This window comes from Mus musculus, chromosome 15 (genome assembly GCF_000001635.26).
Source record: "Mus musculus strain C57BL/6J chromosome 15, GRCm38.p6 C57BL/6J".
NCBI classification, from domain to species: Eukaryota; Metazoa; Chordata; class Mammalia; order Rodentia; family Muridae; genus Mus; species Mus musculus.
The window spans coordinates 9,082,503-9,104,253 of NC_000081.6; the positions used below are offsets into that span (position 1 = coordinate 9,082,503).

The 21,751-nt window shown below is 44.0% G+C and overlaps 1 protein-coding gene across 4 annotated transcripts in view; it reads left to right on the forward strand.

Moving 5' to 3' along the window:
* Positions 1 to 21,751, forward strand: part of Nadk2 (NAD kinase 2, mitochondrial) — a 39,237-nt gene that overhangs the window by 11,243 nt on the left and 6,243 nt on the right. For 2 of the 4 annotated variants that reach the window (NM_001040395.4, NM_001286253.1), the window contains 10 exon segments: positions 768 to 856; positions 1,660 to 1,748; positions 3,223 to 3,304; positions 8,673 to 8,756; positions 10,212 to 10,348; positions 13,512 to 13,590; positions 17,604 to 17,644; positions 17,646 to 17,700; positions 20,481 to 20,536; positions 20,824 to 20,877. In NM_001040395.4, coding sequence (NP_001035485.2) covers positions 768 to 856; positions 1,660 to 1,748; positions 3,223 to 3,304; positions 8,673 to 8,756; positions 10,212 to 10,348; positions 13,512 to 13,590; positions 17,604 to 17,644; positions 17,646 to 17,700; positions 20,481 to 20,536; positions 20,824 to 20,877 — 766 coding nt within the window. 4 annotated transcript variants of the gene reach the window in all.

A 21,751-nucleotide genomic window follows, 5' to 3' on the forward strand; every position in this document is an offset into this window, starting at 1 on the left:
TGGTACATGCTGGTCTTAGAAATCCTGAGTTTAAGTTTGAGGCTATCCTCTGCTGCACAGTGAGATGGTGAGTGTAAGTTTGAGGCTGTCTTCTGCTGCACAGTGAGATGGTGACTCAGCTGTTCCCTAACGTAAACTACATACTAAATCTGTTCTAGAAGTTAATTTTACTCTGTAATTAAATAGTGATGCTATTTAGATTTTATATTGGACACATACTTTACATTTTACTTTTTAGGTTATTTGTATTTAGAGTATTAATGGTAGAACGATACTACCCGAATCAACTAGGGAGAACAATGCTTGAAGAGCATATTTCTGTGTATCTGAACATTAGCCTTTCTCAGAGACATACCAGCTCTTTGCTACATGACGCAGGGCAAAATACAAACTGCGTCCATAAGTGTGAACACAAGGCAGCAAATCCAAGCGGGCCGAAGGTCAGCTAACTGCCCCTGACAGTGATAGCTTGTCTTTGGCCCACAGACAGCCACGTGTACCCTGGTAAAGGCATTTAAAAAGCCATGTAGAGTGTGCCTTTTGGAAACTGTTGACTGCATGGTTCACAAAACCTGATTTGTATTTGGTACTAAAGTTCTGAGTTTTCTGACGTCTGGCCTTTAGTTGAATTTGAACTTGTAGTTTCGTAGACAGTTACTAACATGGGCCTTGAATTTTTTTTTTTTTAATTTTATGTAGGGCTTTTAAATGACATTGTGTTATATGTAATATTTTGATGTAAAATAGCATTTCTTCTTTTTTGGTAGCTTGCATTGAAAGGCTCGAGCTACAGTGGACTACTTGAGCGACATCATATTCACACCAAAAATGTAGAACACATAATTGATAGTTTACGGTAAGTCCAAGCGATGGGACCTTACAGGGGATTTTATATTCAGGATTTCTGATCTCATCTGTACTAGCAGCTAATTCTCAGACTGTTGGTAAAACTTGAGGCATTTCCAGAAAATTATATTGAGATTAAAGAACCAGATTTTACCATTTTTCTAAGGAAATTTCTGTCTTACTGTTAAATTTCAAATCTTTGCAGTAACTCTCTCCTAGAGAGCAGTGTTTCCTCCATTTGCTCGGTACTCCGCCAGCTTCCACTGTATGAGCAATAGATACGAGTGCTCATTAAAGTACTCCTCGGCCTAACAGTGGCCATTGTAGACTCCTCACCTTGCAGTTGAGTCAGTCTAAGTGACTGTAAAAGAGGAGTCTAACTAAGACCGTGCTAATCACCAGATACTCCTAGTGGGGCATGAATATTGGTTGAACTTCAGGTAATAGTTGTTTTATAATGAATATGTAAGTTTTACATAATGAATATAAAAATACTTTTATATTAAATCGCAGCATCAGAAGCAGAGGACAGTGAAGTTCTGATCAGTCAGTGTTACTGTCAGTGGCTTCAAAATTTGTTTTAAGCCCCATGGAGATTTGGTTGTCAACATTTTATTTGCTTCCTGACCTGTCATAGTTAATTGGCTATATATGCTAACTTCCCAAACTACACCTTTGTTTCTATAACAGATGATGGTGGTGGTTACTATTATTATTATTATTATTATTATTTTGTTAATACTCTGCCTCTTAGAAAATGTCCATGTCTTAGATATGTCACCTGAGAAAACCGTGTGCAACTTCTTACCCTAGGGATGAAGGGATTGAGGTTCGCCTGGTCAAGCGGAGGGAGTACGATGAAGAGACAGTTCGATGGGCAGACGCTGTCATAGCTGCGGGAGGTAACTGCTTCCCAAACACAAGGTGCTGGGCACAGGCTGCTTTTCCTGGGGTTTGTTTCCAGGTTCCTGGAGTCCCTCTGTTTTGAGTCCTTCAAGTCCTGTGAGGCAGTTTTTGTTGTTGTTGCATTTTTTCTTAATGTCATTCATAATTCTGATGCTGTGAGGCTCTCTGGTTCTCTTTAGTTGTAATTCAGAGGATGCTTTTTGATTTAATTATGGCAGCCTTTTTTTGTTTGTTTGTTTTTTGTTTTTTCGAGACAGGGTTTCTCTGTGTAGCCCTGGCTGTCCTGGAACTCACTCTGTAGACCAGGCTGGCCTCGAAGTCAGAAATCTGCCTGCCTCTGCCTCCCAAGTGCTGGGATTAAAGGCGTGCACCACCACGCCTGGCTTATGGCAGCCTTAAAGAGCCAACGAGGTTATCATTATTTGACCCCATCATACCAAATGATTTTTTCTTGAGTTTTGTAATTATTAGTGGCCATTTTTCCAGCTTTAAATTGAAAGTAGTTGTTGGAGAGAACATATTAAATTGGACTTGGTTGGATATGTTTTACTAAAATATAAATCTTTGAACTGGCTTAATAGGTCAGGGAAGGAGATGTTTGGGATTAGAGCCCAATCCTGGACAATGATGTCCAGTTGGGGACATTGTTGTCATTTGATGGGTTGTTGAGGTGAGAAATTCTGCCAGCCATTTTAATGTGCAGGACAGCCTTCTAATGTAAATACTTTTCTGCCGTCTTGGCACTATTGAAGTTCTAAGTCAGTGAAACAGGCACAACACAGTACAACAGGCTCAGCACAGTACAACAGGCTCAGCACAATACAGCAGGCACAGCACAGAACAACAGGCTCAGTGCTGTACAACAGGCTCAGCACAGTACAACAGGCTCAGCACAGTACAACAGGCTCAGCACAGTACATCAGGCTCAGCACAGTACAGCAGACTCAGAGCTGTACCGCAGACTCAGCACAATATAACAGGCTCAGCACAATACAGCAGGCACAGCACAGAACAACAGGCTCAGTGCTGTACAACAGGCTCAGCACAGTACAACAGGCTCAGCACAGTACAACAGGCTCAGCACAGTACAACAGGCTCAGCACAGTACAGCAGACTCAGCACAGTACAGCAGGCTCAGCACTGTACAGCAGGCTCAGTGCTGTACAACAGGCTCAGCACAGTATAACAGGCTCAGCACAGTACAACAGGCTCAGCACAGTACAACAGGCTCAGCACAGTACAGCAGACTCAGCACAGTACAGCAGGCTCAGCACAGTACAACAGGCTCAGCGCTGTACAATAGTTTCATTGCTGTACAACAGGCTCAGCACAGTACAACAGGCATAGGTGGAGGGAAAGCTCTAGCAGTTGGCTGGGAGGGAATATGATTTAAAAGAAGGCTGCTAATTTCCAGAATGATGCTACAGCTGCTCTATAAGACAAGTCTGGTTGTGTCTTGTACTCTGCTAGGTGATGGCACGATGCTTCTGGCTGCGAGTAAAGTCCTGGACAGACTTAAACCTGTCATTGGGGTCAACACTGATCCGGAACGGTAAGCGAGGACGGGCTTATTTTGTAATAAGTAATTTTATAGGGTTAATTTTCAAAATATTCCACATGCAGTCATTTCTGCTTTGTTTTGTGTGTTTCCTGTTTCATGTGAATCATAAACTTTCAAAGCTATTCCCTATTTTCTCTGGTGCTCATGACGTAGGCTCTGTTGCCTCAAGGATTTTTCCATAGTACATGATGATGTTAAAGTGCAAACATCTTTGTTCCTGGCTACTGTGAATATCAGAACATGTTCTAAAAACTATTTAGTAAAGGAAAAATGGAGAGTTGATTGCTGAGCCCCTGGGCAGACTGATACACATACCCTACTTCCTTACACAGCTCTGTGACAGTGGCCAGGCCTGGGGAGCTCTGTGTCCGTGACAGTGGCCAGGCCTGGGGAGCTCTGTGTCCGTGACAGTGGCCAGGCCTGGGGAGCTCTGTGTCCGTGACAGTGGCCAGGCCTGGGGAGCTGTGTCCATGACAGTGGCCACGCCTGGGGAGCTCTGTGTCCGTGACAGTGGCCGGGCCTGGGGAGCTCTGTGTCCGTGACAGTGGCCGGGCCTGGGGAGCTCTGTGTTGCTTTCATCTGTCTGAAAACTTGTTTCTCTTTCCCAGCTTTACTGACATTTGCTGTTTCCGTTACTCTAGCCAGTAACGGAACATGACTGGACATTTTAAACTTTGTCTGGAGTTTTCCCGCCTCCATAATCTCCTTCCTAGGAACACACACTGACCTTACTGGCGGTCATCTCCCCTCATCCCGCAGATCTGCCCCTTAGTGTTCGGTACTCAGCTCTCCTCTATTTTCTTCATTTTATTTATTTCTTTGATGGCTCCTTAAATATTTTACAATTATTATCTTTCTCCTCAACTCTAGATTAGCTAGCTAGTCTACCTTTCTATTCTTATATCATGCTTGAAAGAAATCATGCAGAAAAAATAAAAACAAAACAAAACAAAAAAAACCCACCCAAACCTTAGAAACTTGGGCTCGCTAGCATTCCTGGCTTCAGAGTCCTAACCGCTCTCGGGATCCGGCCTTGCCCACAGCCTTTTCACCCTCTCTTCTCTCCATTCTCTGCTGCACTGCGCAGAGGATGCTTGCTTTTGTGTTCTGCTGCATCTCTTCTCCCTGAGTCAGCCCTCCCCGTGCTCACTGAGGAATGCTTGTCACTTGTCACTCGCTCCCTTTCCTCTGTGGTCCCTCCAGGCCTGCCTGCTGGCTCACTCAGGACCTTGCCTTTTCAGGATGACTCGGCATTTCCTTGTCTGCATCTCGGTTGCTGTCCCTTTTCTTCCCAAGAGCCCCAACATAGCCGTGTCCTCGCCTCCCAGGGCGAAACCTCTGAGCCTTTTTGGATTTTGCCCTCAGCCAGTTCCCTGATACTGTTTAGGAGACCATGGCATCCTGAGCCGAGCGAGCACACAGTGCAGTCCCTGTCCTTGTTGACTTGGGGGTTTAAGCGGAGCTCTTCCTTACTCTGTTGGCATTAAAGAAGGTTCTTCTCTTCCTTCCTCTGTGGTTTCTTCTTTGCGTCTATTTCTTTTAAAGGAGCTCATTTTTGGTCCTCGGTCTGTAGTGCTGTTTTCACGGATTATAGTTTGGGTCCTTTTGTGCTCGTCTAGACTATCCTCTGCTTCCGTGCTCCTCCTCAGGGTGCCCACTGCAGTCACTGTCTCAAGCCTGACAGCCCCATCCCACCCGAGAAGTCTGGTTCTTAACTGTGAGAGCATGGCCACCTCAGCCTGCCTTTCCTTGGATGCTTTCAGTTTTAGCACATAGATCCTTCAGCTCCGGAAACTGGGCCTCAGGGGTCACCTTCACTGAGTCACAAGACTCATTACCTCGTGGCTCCTGATTACTTTCTGCCCTAATCCCCATTTTCCATGTTGTTCTAGCACATTGGCTTTTCATCAGATGCATTAGAGCAGCAGCTGTGTGCAGGTGATCACTGCTTTCCTCTCTGCTTCCTTCTCCTAAACAGAAGGAAGTTCTTGCTTGGGATGAAGCTGTGACTTCATCCTCAGCCCCTCATCACACTGGTAATAAAGTCTAGAAATCATCCATTGATTCTACCTCTCAAAAGATTTTAAACGAATTCTTTGAGAATTTCATACTGTGAATTTTATCATATTTGCCTTAAGTCCTCCCAGATCTACCTCCCCCTCCCCACCCCCACCATCTCAACAGCTGCTCGTCTTTTATTTTTTACTTCTTTAGTTCAATCTGCGCTGTCCATATGCTTGTGAGTACAGCACTCTCCACTGCAGTGTGGTTGGCCTATCAGGAGCCACACACTAACTAAAAACCGATCCTGTTTTCCCCAGACGCCATCACTGCCCCAGTGCTTTTGAGTTCGAGCCAGGGCTATGCACCCCTCTTGTTCCATGCCCGGTAGAATGGTTGGCTCATGCTTGGTCCTTGACCAGCGCCTGCCATGCGCAGAAGACACTGCTGAGTTCATGTCTTACAGTCTCTGCTGCCACTCAACACTGCCGCTGTTAAAAATATTTCAGCCACCAAGTGTTCAAACATGGAAGCCTGAGAGGACGTTTTACACACAAGTAGTAATACAATTCATGATCTCCTCTAACGTGCAAGTCTAATTATAGTCACAGCTTAATTGAAATCTTGTACAATTCCCCTCTGATCCCAAGGATACGCAGCGGATCTCTTAGTTAAGATGTGCGGTCTCTGCCATCTGTTGCTTCTCTGTTCTTCCAGACTCATCTGTCCTCGTACATCCCCAGGCACTGAATATTCTTCAGTTGGAAAATGCGCATGTGTGGGTTTAAACTTGGCCTAGAATCTTTGTAAAGGGCTCAGTGTGAACTGTAACCACCTGAGCATCTGTTCATGCCATGGTGGTTGGAGACTCACTCAGGGACACGTTGGCTCTGGCTGGCTTTGTTGACCTAGGAGGTCGTGGGTGCTGTGAAGGAGTGAGCGAGGGCAACCAGGGGCCAAGCGTGAGCCTGTGCTTATGCCGAGCTTCCCCGTGGCCGTCCCCTTAAGATGGAGCGTAAATGTATGCTGTGGTTCCTATGGAGGTTGCAGCCAAGGCTCCCTGCATAGACAGCACTCAGCCACCAGCTTCCTGCTCTCTTACACTGTTGAGTCTTGTGGTATAGGACCTTGTATCTTAATTTCACTAACATACACATAGTGTTCAGGAAACTTCCAAACAGGAAACTTCCAAACAGTGAATGCAATTAAAAGATCTTAGGGAGTAGACCTAGGACTTCAACCTAGTTGAAATAATGTTCTGTGATTACGTGAGATGATTAGTTCAGTAATTAACCTTCAACTTGAGTGTTGATGCATGGAGTTTTAGAAATTCTTAATAGCCTGTTTTTATAGCATTAAGATAAGAGGTTGTTAAGTGATTTTATGGTTGAGTTATATTTTCTTTTAAAAAAAGCTGGCTTTAAGTCATTAACTTGTCAGATTTTGAACAAACTGAGGCCTTTGATCTGCCCACGGAGGCAAGAAGACAGAACAAAGAGCTATTGTTCTAAATAGAAAATAGAGAAAAAGATAAGGTATTTATGCCTTGTCATGAGGTCAAAGAGGTTGCTGAGGGCTGCTGGCATGTAAGGAAGGCCTTCATTTGTGGCAGAGCAAACACTTGAAGATTCATCTGAAGTAAAAATATCATTCAATGGGTGTCCTCTGACTTCTGCACCGACCACTGAGCTTGGTAAATGAGTAGCCTTTGAATGCCATGGTGGTCAGCTTCCCTCAGCATCCCAGTAGTCCCACCCTCTGTGGCTTTGTTCCTGCTCTGTCAGAGCTGGCCAGTGAGGCCAGTGAACTTGGTGAGACACTGAACATTCTAAGCCACATTCTGAGTGAAACTATAGCTTCTGTGTGGATTGCTCATTAACTGCTCAGTCTCCATGATACTGAGACCACTGTGGTACCTGGTGGAGAAAGGCTCACGTCAGAGAAACTCAGACCTGTTTGTAGCTGGCACTAGCTTGTCTGCCTTAAGTAATCTTGGAAATGGCTCTAGTCAGGGCTTGTGATACCCAGAGCCCAGGCTGGTGTCTAAGCATATGACCTCACAGAGACTCTGTAAGCTTCTCTGGGCAGTAGTTTACACTTGAGCTTGACAGATGAGATATTTTCTATGAAATGACCATGTCTATCTTTTATAGAGTAAACATTGTGTGAGGTATTAGCAGATAGAGACATTTTAAATGTTTCAGGCTTGTGATCTCAGCACCTGGAGCTATAAGCAGTCTGTAATACTTTGTCTTAAAGGAAAAAAAAAAAAAAAGAACAAAAAATTAAAAAAAAATGAGGTCCTGCCTATTACTGATTCCTGTAGATGGGGAAATTTATTACCTATACTTGGCAAACCTTTCTTTCTCTTCTCACTGATGTACATTTTAGAATTTTTTAATTTATCGTTCAGACTTTGTTTTGCCAGGTCTGTTCTCAGCCACTCCTTCTTGACTAGAGCACTCGGGCTTGATGATGAGAGTGAAGTTTCCAGGGTGTCACTAGGAGTCATGTCTTGTCACTGCCCTGGGCAACTTAAAAGGAATCTTACCATTTGTAATTCTTGATTACATTTTGATTTATAGATTTTATTTTATTTTTAAATATGTATATGTATGTCTGTGTGGGATAGATTCATGTGAATTCACGGCAATCCTAATCAGAAAAGGGTAACAGGTCCCCTGGAACTAGAATTACAGATGGTTATGAGCCATCCTGCGTGGGTGCTGGGAACTGAACTCGGGTCCTCCATGAGAGTGGTATATACTCTTACCTACAGGTCCGTCTTTGCCTTCCCTAGTGCTCGTTTTTAATTTGTCTTCTGCATTAATCTGTGACTTTCTTGAAGTCCATTTTTACATCCTTCTTTTGGGGGGGGGGGTCCTGTAGGATCGGCTTCTCAGTTCTTTTGTTTAAGGATAGCCTATGTGCTCCAGAGTGCAGTTGGATTTCACACAGTCCACAGTTTGATTCCGCAGAATAACATTGCTGTTGCTGGCTTATCACACTTTTAGAAATAAGGAAACAGTCCTAACATGACTTATCTGAAGTTAGCAGTTAAGTAATTTCGAGGATCCCACTCTACTATGGGGAGTAGGCAGGGTGATTGGAAGCAGAACTTTATTATTCTTGGTTTCATCATACGGTGGAAACATTGGTGTAATTCTGACGTATTAAGGCTGACTGTGGACCATGGTTTGTTCAGTCCTTTTTTTTGTTGTTGTTATTGAAAGTACAGACAATTCCAGGCAGAAAAGAACTATAGGGTTGAAATTTAGAAATTTGGCATTTAGTGACACCCTGACTCTTTTCTCCCATCCCCATCTCCTCTGCCCGTTGTGCCGCCTGAACGTCACAGGTCTGAAGGTCACTTATGTCTGCCTGTGCGATACACGCATTCCTTCCCTGAAGCCTTACGGAGGTTCTCTCGTGGTGAGTTCAGGTAGGAGTTTCTTATTCTTCATATTTGATCCTTTAATAAATTAATATGTGGTATTGACATTGTTCAAAAAGAAGACAAGCAGAAAACTGGGGCACTTCATAGTTAACAAAAAAAAGCAGCCGTAAAAATTCCAGGGGCCAGTCCCAGGCCTCGCCTTACCTTCTCCTAGTTCAGTTAGAACTAAGTAGAGAGGACGGGACAAATGTTACTTGGCCCGTAATTGCAAATGAAGATTTTAGTCCTTCAGTGAGAGTGACCTCACCCTGCTTTTCCTTAGTCTTATTATTAATACACGTTCTTAGCATTTACGAGAGGTAGTTAAGGCTGGTTGGTAAAACTGAAGGTTCAGTTTTGTATTTGTAGCTTTATGTAGTAATGGCTGAAGGATTGTGTGTGTAATCAAACCAGGCTGAGTTCCTTCCTAGTGTCTGTGTTAGCTGTGAAGTGTGTATTTAGCAGTGGCATGGGAATGTGTTTCACAGAGCTGGAGATGTGGGTGGAGGGAGTGCTTGCCGCGACAGCACGGGGACCCCAGTGGTGACCTCTGAGCACCCACTTTTACCAGATTGTGGTTTATGTCTCAATGGAGTAAACAGCTCCCATTTGCCACTTCTTAATCTCTTTTCCTCCTCTTCCTCTTCCTCCTCCTCATCTCCCTCCTCTTCCTCCTCTTCCTCCTCCTCATCTCCCTCCTCTCCCTCCTCTTCCTCCTCCTCCTCTTCCTCCTCCTCCTCCTCCTCTTCCTTTTCCTCCTCCTCTTTTTCTTCAAAACAAACACCATTTTGAAATTGTGGGGGACTTGGATCTCACACACTCACCGTAATGAGGTGCTGTTTGCCTTCTGTGGTAGATTGTGCTGAGCAAACTTGTGCTTTTGTCTAGCTCTTAGGGATTTAGTGGGTTATTATTAAGATTTTAATTCAGATTAGGTGTAGGTTTTATCTAAGCTTAGACATTACCAACAACTGGCAAGAGATGTAAGTATCCACACACATCTTTCAGTAGGGACCTGTGGGCTTTAGGTGTTTGTGCTATAATTTATCCACGGAATAAATATCTTTTGCTTTTCTTTCTTTTCCTTTTCCTTTATCTTTTTCTTTTTCTCTTTTCTTTTTTCCTTTTTCTTTTCCTCTTTCTTCCTTCCTTCTCTTCTCTCTTCTCTCTTCTCTCTTCTCTCTCTCTCTCTCTCTCTCTCTCTCTTTCTTTCTTTGGGTCTCCCTATGTAAGTCTGGCTGTCCTGGAACTAGCTATGTAGACTAGGCTGGCCTCGAACTCACAGAGTTCTGCTTACCTCTGCCTCTCTAGTGCTGGTATTAAAGACATGTGGATGCCACTGTGCTCAATCTAGAATTAGCTTCTCATATACATCTTTCAGTTTGCTGAGGCTATCCTAATGTCTATTCTTTACCTAAGTGTGTTTGATTTTACTATAACCTCCCTTTCCTTCCCTTTCAGGTGGTTGTGGAGGCAGCGGATCAGGTTATATCTGGAAGGGACTGGCATAAACCCCACTCCCGTGGACCTTCACGAACAGCAGCTGAGCTTGAATCAGCACAGCCGAGCCTTTAACATCGAAAGAGCGCACGATGAAAGTAGGTGGCCAGAGCCAGCCTGGAGTGGGCACTGTTTGATTCCTAAGTTTTGAAACAGTAATTTACATGTCATTTGCTTTTAGTGTCACTAATAACTCCTTCACCCCAAGCCTGTGAAACTGAAACCCCACCTATGTCTCTTTAGCCCAGTTATTGGCTGTTAATTTACCAACCAGAAATAATATTTGGGGGCAGGATCACTCAGCATCTAAATGTGGACTCGATTGTCTCTGGGGCAACCTGACTTGGGGGCTCAAAATAAGCATAAGAATACAAGCAGCATTAGGCCAACCTACTATATTTCCCCCTTTTTTGTCCAAATAAGAAGGCTTTCTCTTATAGTAAAACAATACATAGTAGGAACTATTTTGGAACAATTATGAAAATTATTATGACTTACCTTTAAAGGTTCAGTCTGTATCGTGTACCTTAGATGAGGTACTTAACTGTCTATCCTATCGCAGTGAGCTTACAACACTGTACTTAAATCATCTTCTAATTTAACTTGTATTTCCACCCTAAAATCATCTTTTCAAGTCTAGAACGTCTTCACTGCTAAACAACTTAAGTTTAACTATGAGACTATAACTGTCTTCAACCCCGTCAGAGATCTGAGAAGGGATTAAATATTACCTGAGTGTGCAGGAAGAACAAAGACACAAGCTTCCAAAACTACAGACATGACAGAGGTAGCTGACTGCCTAGACAGTCCCCAACATTTGTCACACCGTTGGAGCATCTATCTTACAGTTCAGAGGTTTAGTCCGTGACAGAAAACACGGCAGAGTCCAGGCAGGCATGAGCTGGGCAGGAGCTGAGAGTTCTACATCTTGGTCCATAGGCAGCAGAAGGAGGCTGTATATCCTACTGGGCATACCTTGAACATAGGAGACCTCAAAGCCGGCCCCCACGGTGATGCACTTCCTCCACCAAGGCCACACCTACTTATAGTACCACTCCCAGTGGGCCAAGCATGAGTCAGTGGGGGCCATACCTATTCAAACCAATGCACCCTGTGTCTAAAACAAAACAAAGCAAACTCCTCAAAAACCCGAAATGCAAAAAATACTATATCTAGTGTAATAAACATGTGTGCAGACTTATGTAATGTGCAGGTCAGAGGTCGTGCTGGTGAGGGTGTGGCTCAGTGTATTCAGTATCTAATGAGAGTTCATCTCTACTGCTGTGTGACAAATTACTTCATCCTTTAGCATTTTAGGCGTACATATTTATAACCTCACAGGATGTGAAGGTCATAATCCAGGGACATTTCACCTCTTAGTCCTGGTGTAGAGTTCCTTGGGAGGTAACACTCAGCTGTCAACCACAACAGCAGCGCTTGGAGATGGGACAGCCCAGGAGAAGTCACTTCCTGTTTCTCGCAGATTGTTGTGTCCGGCCAGCGGATCACATGTCTGGGTTCTAGCCTGGAAAGGCATTTTGGAAACCTGGAAGAGAAGAGAGGCTAGGCTAAGATGCAGCTAAGACAGCCATGCTGATCAAAGCTCAATTTTACTATTCCAAACGCAGTTATGAAGCAGGGGAAGGGGGCCCGATTCCTGCCAAATCATCTTGGGGTCCAGTAGCAGGGTGACCACGTGTATGGCTCCGGAACAGCAAAGCGGAGGGCTCCAGCAGTGGGCGTGGCAGAGCGATTGAGCGGCAAGCTCCACCCTGATGTAAACAGTGGAACCTTTAAGGCTGGCTTCAGGCTGGGGGAGGGGAGGCTACAGCAGATGGCTTCAGTTCCAGCCACTCCACAGTGCAGTGTGTGAGCTGAGGGGGAGGGCAGAGACGCACAGCGAGATAGAAGTGCAGTCTTTTCTAACCGAGTCTCAGAAGTGGGTGCACGGCCAGAGTGTCTGTGCTGCACCTGTTGGCCGTGGAACCCACTTCTGCTGTGACGTAATGTAATGGAAGGGCGTGAATCCTGGGTGGCAGGAGTTACTAGAGACGAGCTGCCCACCATAACTGGGATGGACTCAGTAAGTGTTGACTTCGAGGAAGTGTGTGAGAAAGGGACAAGTGAACTTTTGCCATAATGTCTGTCCTGTGAGAGACACTTGACTCTAGTCCTGCTGCTGATGACAGGATAGGGGGAGAGGATGGGCTGGGGGGTGGGGGGTGGAGGGGAGGCATGGGGCTGGTATTTTCAGTTGAAAACTGATAAAGGACAAAAAGTAAAGGGACCTCTTTACAGATGACAAGATCAAGTTTAATCACCCCAGTACTGAGAGTGCTTGCAGGCTTTTCTATTGTCATGACGGAGAACACTTACTTAATGGTATATATAGATTAAATAAAAGATGGGGATTTTTACAGATCTTGAAGGAAGATGTAATGTTTTTCTGATGTTGACATTCTAAAAATATTTTTGAGGTTTCTCCAATTGAAAAAACACTGCTGTCCCCCTCCCCTCCCCTCCCCTCCCCTCCCCTCCCCTCCCCTCCCCTCCCCTTCTTCCCTTCCTTTTTTTTCCTTAAAATTTTTTTCTGTTGAAGGATTAGAACATTTTTCCTTTCCTTCCTCCACACCCTTACTTCTGCCCCTTCCTTGTTATCTTTCAAATTCATGGCTTCATTTTTCATTAATGGTTATTATGTGCACATATGTATATATAGAGATGCATTCCTATGACCTTCTCAGTCTGCATGCTACTTGCATGTGTGTTTTTGGGCAGATCACTTGGTATTGATAACCAGCTGCTGTGTTCGTCCCTGGCTAAGAGCCCTTTGCTCTCAGCATCCCTTGGTGGCCTCTAGTTCTCTGTGGAGGCTTGGGGCATCGTGGGCTTTTCCTTGTGTCCCTGTTCAGTTCAGTTCACACAGCCATGCTAGCAAGGCTTTGTGGTGTAGCTTCTGACATTGCTAGATCTTTCTGGGTTGGTCACCAGCATGAGCCATGCAGGTAATTGTGACCTAAGTGCAAGGTGTGCTTCGTCTGTTTCTTCTCTAATGCCTTCCAGGTGGAACTTCATGGTACTTCTTTGGAGAGACAGAAGTGTGATTTGTTGATATAGGCCAGGGGACTTAGGTTTTACCTTTTGAGCAATTCAGGATGACTGTGTTAGTTATAGAACACAACGGTTTTAAAGCTGTAGCGTTTTATGAACTTTTTATTTTAATAGTTCTGGAATTCACGGCTCTCTCACTTTCTGCTGCAGGGTCGGAGGCGTCAGGGCCTCAGCTTCTGCCGGTGAGAGCGCTCAATGAAGTCTTCATTGGGGAGAGCCTGTCATCCAGGTACCTTGGAGCTAATGATCCTGAACGTGGAATTCAGTAATTCCTACAACCTGCCTTGTAGAAATAGTGATTCAAGTAGTAGAAATTAATTAATTAATGAAATTCTCTCCAAAGCCATAGTGCATACTGATAACTATGGAAATAGAATATTGTGTGAGAAAAAGTTTGTGAAACGTGAAATTGAACAGTTCTTTGAGTCCTTGCTGCACTGCTCTTCAAGGCCCTTATCAGAGTGAGGATGTCTAAAGAGCCGGGGAGCCAGGCGCTAGGTGTACACTTGCAGGCAGTTGCTAGGTAGTCTGTATCAACATTGCCTTTCTAAAACCGAGTGCAGTTGCACATTCCTATAGCCCAGCTGCTCCGGAGGCCCCAACTGTCTTGTTAGAGCCTAGGCCATGGAGCTTGAGGCAACAGTGCAACAGTGCAAACCTATCCTCCTCCTGCCTCTCTCCACCCTCCCTCTTCCCCTCCCCGTCCTGTCCCTGTCCCTGTCCCTGTCACAACATAGTGAAAAAAATCTCTCTCTCTCTCTCTCTCTCTCTCTCTCTCTCTCTCTCTCTCTCTCTCACACACACACACACACATACACACACACACATACACACACACACACACACATAAAAGACAAATTTTTCTCTTAGGACACATACTTTTCTCCCCCTTTTCTCTCACATAAAGACACATGCACATGAGGAGAAAAATGTCCCTACTTGTTGGTGTTTTTAAAGCTGATTTGCTTATTTGCTCATTCATCCATAGGATCCAATTATGAATCACATATTCCATTTTGCTGTTGTGGCCGTATGCTTATACAATTAATAATTCCTTAGTCTCACTCACTTTTGTCATTGTGGCACTAATTCTTTTGACTAGTCTGAGCCGGTTGATTGCGGGACATCCCTTATTTTATGTCTGCATATGCTTCAGATAAGGTGTTTTTGATCCTGCTTTGTAGTTGTTCCATAAGGCAAGTGTATGACAGTTCAAGGTTAATGCCTTGGTCAAGGGCTGGAGATAATCTCAGTGGCAGAGTGCTTGCCTTGCATGACTGAATCTCTAGGTTTAATTCACAGTAGTGCATGCACGTTCACAAAATAATTTAATGCAAAAACAGATTATATACTCTATCACTGATAAATGTGATTTTTAAATACCAACATTTTTTACCAATCTCTAAAACAACATGGTTGCTCCCTGTAAAATAACCACCATGAAATAAAGTCAGTCCCACTGTAGCACATTGCATGTAGTTCCCCATTTTATACATTGTATACATTAGGTGTAGACTGGAGCTGAGTTTATCTCCTACCAGGTTGTTACCAGAACCACACAACTCTGTGTGAGCCATGCCACTGAGTCCCTAGTTGTAACTTATGGACCATTGCTAGTTCTCCTAATTGCAGGTCATGTCATTTCATAAGGAGTTTATGATGAGAGAGATTCGCTTACTAAAAGTGACTTCTACATTCCAGATAGTACTAAGTAAATGGTTTTATTATAAATCCAGTTTACATTAAAATGGTAATGACTAAGGGGGCAGAATAATTTGAGCAATCCTTTTGAATTATTGTGGTTATTTTATTGTATGTAGTATTAATTCAATAATACTATAGTGTGCTGAGGTGAGGGGGCTGTGATCGGGATGTAAGGTGAATAAATAAATAAACTAGTGGAAAGGAAAGAATATATTGTGAGCCTGTTATGTAGCATGTATAAGTCACTAGGGATACAAAGATACATATGAAGAAGATAATATTAACATTTTGGAGGTTAGTACAAACATTTAAAATTTTAGAATATTGTTTCAAGAAATAAAGTATTTACAGAGAATTTATGAAATACTTAGTGACAACATGTATTTATTTTAACATAGTAAGAAATGTGATCTGTCGATTCAGAAAGTTTTGTCTTATGCTGCATGTCATATTTCACACAATATAGAGATGATAGACTTGTGATTATAGGAGAGGAAAGGACGAGAAAGGCACCAGACAGCATCCGTTAAATTAAAAAGTCCTGTGAGTCCGTGTTTCCTGTGGGAAGCCATTTTTGGCTTACTTGACTGTGTTTGCAGAGGTGTGGCTAGCTGCAGAGAGCTGCTGCCTGTATGGCTGCATTCCTGGTGTCTACTGTACAAGAGGAGGGATATTGACCCCAGATGACAGACTCTGGGTCAGTGGAGTCTCCCAGGGCGATGTCTGCTGCTGCTGGTGCTGCTTTCCCTCTTGCAGCTCTCTGTAGATCTTCAGTACGATAAGCAAGCAGTGATTCCCTTTGGAGGCGATTGAACACGTGTGACTAGTATGAAGGCTTTAGGGCTTATTTTTAAAGACTCTGACTAGACCCTTAGGCAGAAAGAACATGGACTCAATAAGTTTCCACTGTCAAGCTGTGTGTATTGTATTCCGTTACTTAGTGCTCACAGCAGACCCTGGAGGAAGGTGGCCGTATTTATCAGTGAGAGCGGTGAGTTCCAGAAGGGTCAGATAATTTGCATAGATCTCATAATTATTTAGAGACAAAACTGTTCCTTGAGCCTGTTATTCCTGCTCCCTGAGCTGTGGTGAGGCTATACTGTGCTCCGGAACTTGTGCGCTTTGCTTGGAAGATGTGGAGGGCAGCAGTGTTTTTTATTTCCTGCCTCAGTCTTAATGTCCTCAGGTGGAAGAACATTTTAAAAGCCCCTGTTTCTTCTTTTCTGTGTGTTCTAACCTAGAATGCCTTATTGTTGGGCTGTAGCAGTGGACAATTTAAGAAGAGATATACCCAATCTAAAGGGACTGTGAGTTTTTTTTTTTTTTTTGCTGCCTTAAAAATAATTTCCCTTGAACAAAAATCGTGTGAATTAACTAATCCCAATTGACCTGCATGTAAAACAACACTAAATTTGCTCACCGTTTGGGCTCTACGCCTCTCCCCTGGCTGCCTTCCCCTCCCACTTACTTCTGATCCTCTCCGCTCTCACTCCTCATTTCCGCTTCCTTCTAGTACAGTAGCAGATGCGGCTGGGATGTGGCTGCCTTGTCTGTGCATGACAGGCATCTAATGTGCTTTTCCGAGGAAAGAATAACTGACCTGTGAAATAGATAAAGGTGAATTTTAGGCCTGTTTTCCTTTATAAAAAACAGTAAGGAAAGAAACAAGAAGTTACATCACGTAAAACTCATTGGGAACTTGGAGAAGTTGAAGGGTTAGACTGAGGTAGTCTAGGTTAGTGTGTGCAGGTGTGTGTAGTAACCTCCTTTGAAAACCTGTATCGTATTGAGATTTCAACTTTGTAATTTGTTGAAGCAACAGTCCAGTGTTTGTCCATGACTCCATTATTTGAAGGAAGTTTACACAGTAGGGTTTTACTTCAGACGTTCTTTCTGTCATCCACTCTGTGTTTAAAGAATAGCATATGTTCATTTGATTTCATATTTATGGAATATTCTAAAACATGTCAGTTGTTCAAGAAATGAGACTTCTAAGCTGGGCATGGTGGTGCACGCCTTTAATCCCAGCACTCGGGAGGCAGAGGCAGGCGGATTTCTGAGTTCGAGGCCAGCCTGGTCTACAAAGTGAGCTCCAGGACAGCCAGGGCTATACAGAGAAACCCTGTCTCGAAAAAACAAAAAAACAAAAAAGATAAGGAAAAAAAAGAATTTCACACAAAGAATGAGGTATAGAGAGAACAGGTACCAAGAAAGGCACCTAAGGATGCAATTGACTGAATTCTGAAAGGAGGCGCCACGTTAGGTCCCACGAGAGCGGCATTGATGGAGAACTGTACGAGGCCTGTCTACAACACTAACCTTTGGATAGGAAGGGGTATGTAGATCAGGAGGCCATAGAGAAAAGCCAATGGGCTTCCTTCAAGTTTTTCCTGCAATCAGGACTGGAATTAGCATGGCGATCGATGTCTATGCCTGCCAAGTCAGATATGTCTTGGTCAAGCTGATTTACTTAAATTTCATGAACTGTGAGGGCCTCACACAGCTCAGTGAACAGAGTTCTCTGCTTTCATTCCCTAGGGCTTCCTACTATGAAATTTCAGTCGATGACGGCCCATGGGGAGAAGCAGAAGAGCTCAGGGCTCAATTTGTGCACTGGGACAGGATCGAAGGCCTGGTGAGTAGCGTGGGCTGCTCCCTGTCAGTGTGCGAGCCTCTTTCAGCAACAGAATGTATGTTCTATCCTATGTGGGTGTGTCCGTGTCCTCTAGTGTGCAGGACAGCAGCTTGTGGGTCTGCAGTTTAAAGCTCACCTTCCTGTCTGCAGGGTTTTCCCTGTCTTCCATGCATCGTTTGCCTCTGCCACGAATTACCCAGACTCCTCCTCTAGAGGAAAAACATTACTCTGTCCTCCTTGCCACCTTTTGCTCTCCCCTCCGCACACATCACTTCAGATCCTTGCCGTTCCCAAATCGGAACCAGCTTTCTCAGCCTCTGCTGCTGCCACTTGGGTCTGGGCATCATGGTTTTTTAGTAGCTATTTGTGCCTGGCCTCCTTTTCTCCTGCATTGTCTGCTTTAGCACTGGCTGGTGCTGTGTACAGACTGCTTGGTGTGACACCCACACCCTGGCAAGTGTTGCCATTGCCGACATTGTCCTCTTTCTCCGGGCCCTCACCCTCACCCTGCCCATCAGAGGTCTGCAGACACCGCAGCCTGCTTGTCATTCTCTGCACACACCTTTCTCTCCTTTAGCCTTTGCTTTTGTTCAATTCATCTTCTTGCTCTGGATTTCTAAATACTTTCCATTCAGTGTGAAAGCGCCCAGCCTTCAAGTGCAGTTCTCTGTAGGCAGTCATCCTTAACTTAGCCTTCTTTCAAAAGCACAATGGTGGTGCCCTTCATCCTTCAGCACCTTCTCGCTGGCAGAGCTGGCAGAGCACGGTTACTAGGCTAACATGTCGATGCCTTGGGCATTTTTAGGGGTTTTAAAGGGTGCCTAATGTTTTTGTTTTCCTCTTGTTCAAGTTTTGTATGTTAGCAGGGTATAGTGCCTACTACGTATTTATTCAGATCTTTCTTAAATAAATGGATGCTCTCAAAAACAGCATACACAGTGTCAGTTTAGTTCTTAGCTGTATGTTGTGGCAAGCCTAAAATCCCAGCACTTGAGAGGCTGAGGTAAGAGGATGATAGTTTGAAGCCTTTGGGGGCTACATAGTAAGACTCTGCCTCAAAATAAAATAAAATAAATCTCCTGTCAAATGTCACTCATAGGTTGGGCTTGTGTGATGTTGCTTGTTGCTGCTGTGTCATAGGCATTGTTTCCCTTTGTTCATGAGCCAGGATGACAGGATGCTAGGATGACAAGATGACGGGATGACAGGATGACGGGATGTTGGGATGACGGGATGATGGGATGACGGGATGACAGGATGACGGGATGACGGGCTGACGGGCTGACAGGATGACGGGCTGACAGGATGACGGGATGACAGGATGGCTCTGTGGATGAAGCGTTTGTTACCAAGCTCACCATGACTAGAGTTTAGTCCCCAGGGCTCGCATGGTGCAAGAAGAGAACTCCCAAAGTTACTCCCTGACTTCTATGTGCGTGGCAATATGTGTGCGCATCCCATCTCCCATCCCACCCCCAAAAATTGTAAAAATTATATCATCTGATAAATTGCAAAACTAGTTTTTAACCGTCTCCTAAGTGTGACAATGACCAGGCTTCACTGATCATGGAAATATTTTTTCAACGGAAAATGGTAATAAGCACATCTTTGGAGGTCTACAGTGAGGATTAGAAATGGTTCCCGGGACTCTTGCCCTTGTCTTTCCCAGCATGCTCTGTAAGAAAGGGCATATTGCTGTCATTTGAGTATAGGGTGGGAGTTAGGTGAGCTTAATAAACCACTTAGTAATTTCACCACACGACAGGAAGGATTAGGATTCTGTTTCTTTATCTTGTCTTATGATTCTCGAGGGAGGAAAAGAAGTTTATCTGAAAAAGAAGGATTTTGTTTTGAATATGAATTGTATGGGGATGTGAGACTCAGGGTAAGCTATAAAAACACCGGGTAAGAGAAGACCCCCGGTCTCAGTGGTTTAACAGCTCATTAAAGTCCAGGGTGGGCATTCCTAGTGGACAGGTAGCTAGCTCTCCTTTAGTAGCGATGCAGAGAGGAAGGCTCCTGCCATGCTGTGGCTCTGCTGCTTTCCGACTCGGTGACTAAGGTCACTGTGCTGAGCTGCAGGAGAGGCACTAGGGCCCCCATGGGGCTGGTGAGCCAGGCTTGAGGGCATCGTTCACTTGGATTCCCTGAGGTACTTAGTGGCGTGGTTACACAGTGAGGGGGAGCTGAACGCTGAAATCTAACATGTACATGGGCTGAAAGTGTTTGAAGAAAGCTCATCTTTGTACATGCAGACATTCCCCACTGGAGCACGACTAGGAATTGCAGTTAGCAAGCGATTATCCTTTCTCATCGGTCCGCTTGATGTCAGACACGTTTGTACCCCGAAGACTGGCATCAGATAGCTGCTGCTGCTTTTTTTTTTTTTTGGTTTTTTTTTGTTTTTGTGTTTTCGAGACAGGGTTTCTCTGTATAGCCCTGGCTGTCCTGGATCAGCTTCTTGAGACAGCTTCCAGTCTGCATTTTATGTGGAAACGGAATGTGTGGAGATACACTTCAGTTCTTTCCCGGTTTATCCAGTTGGGTTCTTTGTGGAACTGAAAACAGGTTACTTTCAAGCCTTTGCAGTGCTTACCTGTTTTCTGCTTGCAGCAAGAGTAAGGAGACTCACCCTACAGCAATATCGTTTTTGTTTGTAGCCACTAACCTGTCGTCGTCTCAATTTTAAGAATCCTTTATATGTTAAGTACATCATACACTCCCCACTTGTAGTGTGCTTTTAGGACAAAAACTAGAATTGTGTGCTTGCTTTCCTCTAGGTCATTCAATATTAACAGGGTTGCAGCGCAGGCTGTTGAAGATGTTTTACATATTGGTGAGTACGGAAACTGGTTGTGTACTGCGGAGTCACTGTGCGCTGTGTAATGGGCTATGCAATGCTGTATATTTGAGTTGTGTTGTGTATTTGTGTTGTGTATTGCGGAGTTACTGTGGGCTGTGTAATGGGCTATGTAATGCTGTGTATTTGAGTTGTGTTGTGTATTTGTGTTGTGTATTGCGGAGTTACTGTGGGCTGTGTAATGGGCTATGTAATGCTGTGTATCTGTGTTGTGTGACTTACAATATGAACTGAAGCTTTTCCCATCTTCCCTCTGTCAACAGCAAGACGACAAGGAAATCTGACTCTTCCATTGAACAAAGACTTGGTAGAAAAAGGTTGGTACCACACGGTGTTAGTTACAGATAGCTTATTTCTGTCAGCTTTGAGAAAGAACAGTATTACGAACATCTGCTTAATTATGGTACAACACTGTCCTGTTAATTGTGGCTTTAAAAAGGTAACTTTAAAGTAGGGCTTCCAAAAAAAGCTTTTAAATTACATTTTAATTTTTTTGTGAATACACACACACACACACACACACATATCCATGGGGTTTGTGGATCAGAGCACAGCTTACAGGGGTTGGTTTTTTTGTCTTTTGGAGGCAGGAGGATGGCTGTCTCCTGTGGATTTGAAGTCACTAGGTTTGATGGCAAATATCTACCTGTGAGCCATCTTGCCTATCTGAATGCTGGAACACTATAAAAAGTGTTCACTTGTGTTCACCATGAGCTACAGCCTATGCTACATTACTGCAACTTCCTGGGTGATAGGATGAATATGGATGTATTTTAAATAGGAAACAAGTGTTTAAATTCACCGTAGGTTTTTCCTTAGTCATGGTCCTGATTTTCATGGTATTAACACTATCGAATTGATTCTGCTTATTTTCAGTTTGAGACTTAAACGATTTTAGTCATGCTTCATCAGTTAGCATTAGCACTAAATTGGTATCAAGGAAAGGAAATTGGCACCTGCAATTTCCTGTTATATAACTTAGATAAAACATCATGAGAAGTAAATAAAGATAGATGTGGTGGGCGTTCTTAGTGTCTTGATTAACCTCAGGGCATACATGAATCAGATAATCACCTCGTTTGTGCCTTAAGTACAAATATGCACTAATGTAATGGCAAGAGCAACCCCAGCACAGTAAACCTAATACAGCTGAGATTTGTATAATTTCTACTGAAGTTGCACCCAGACTGC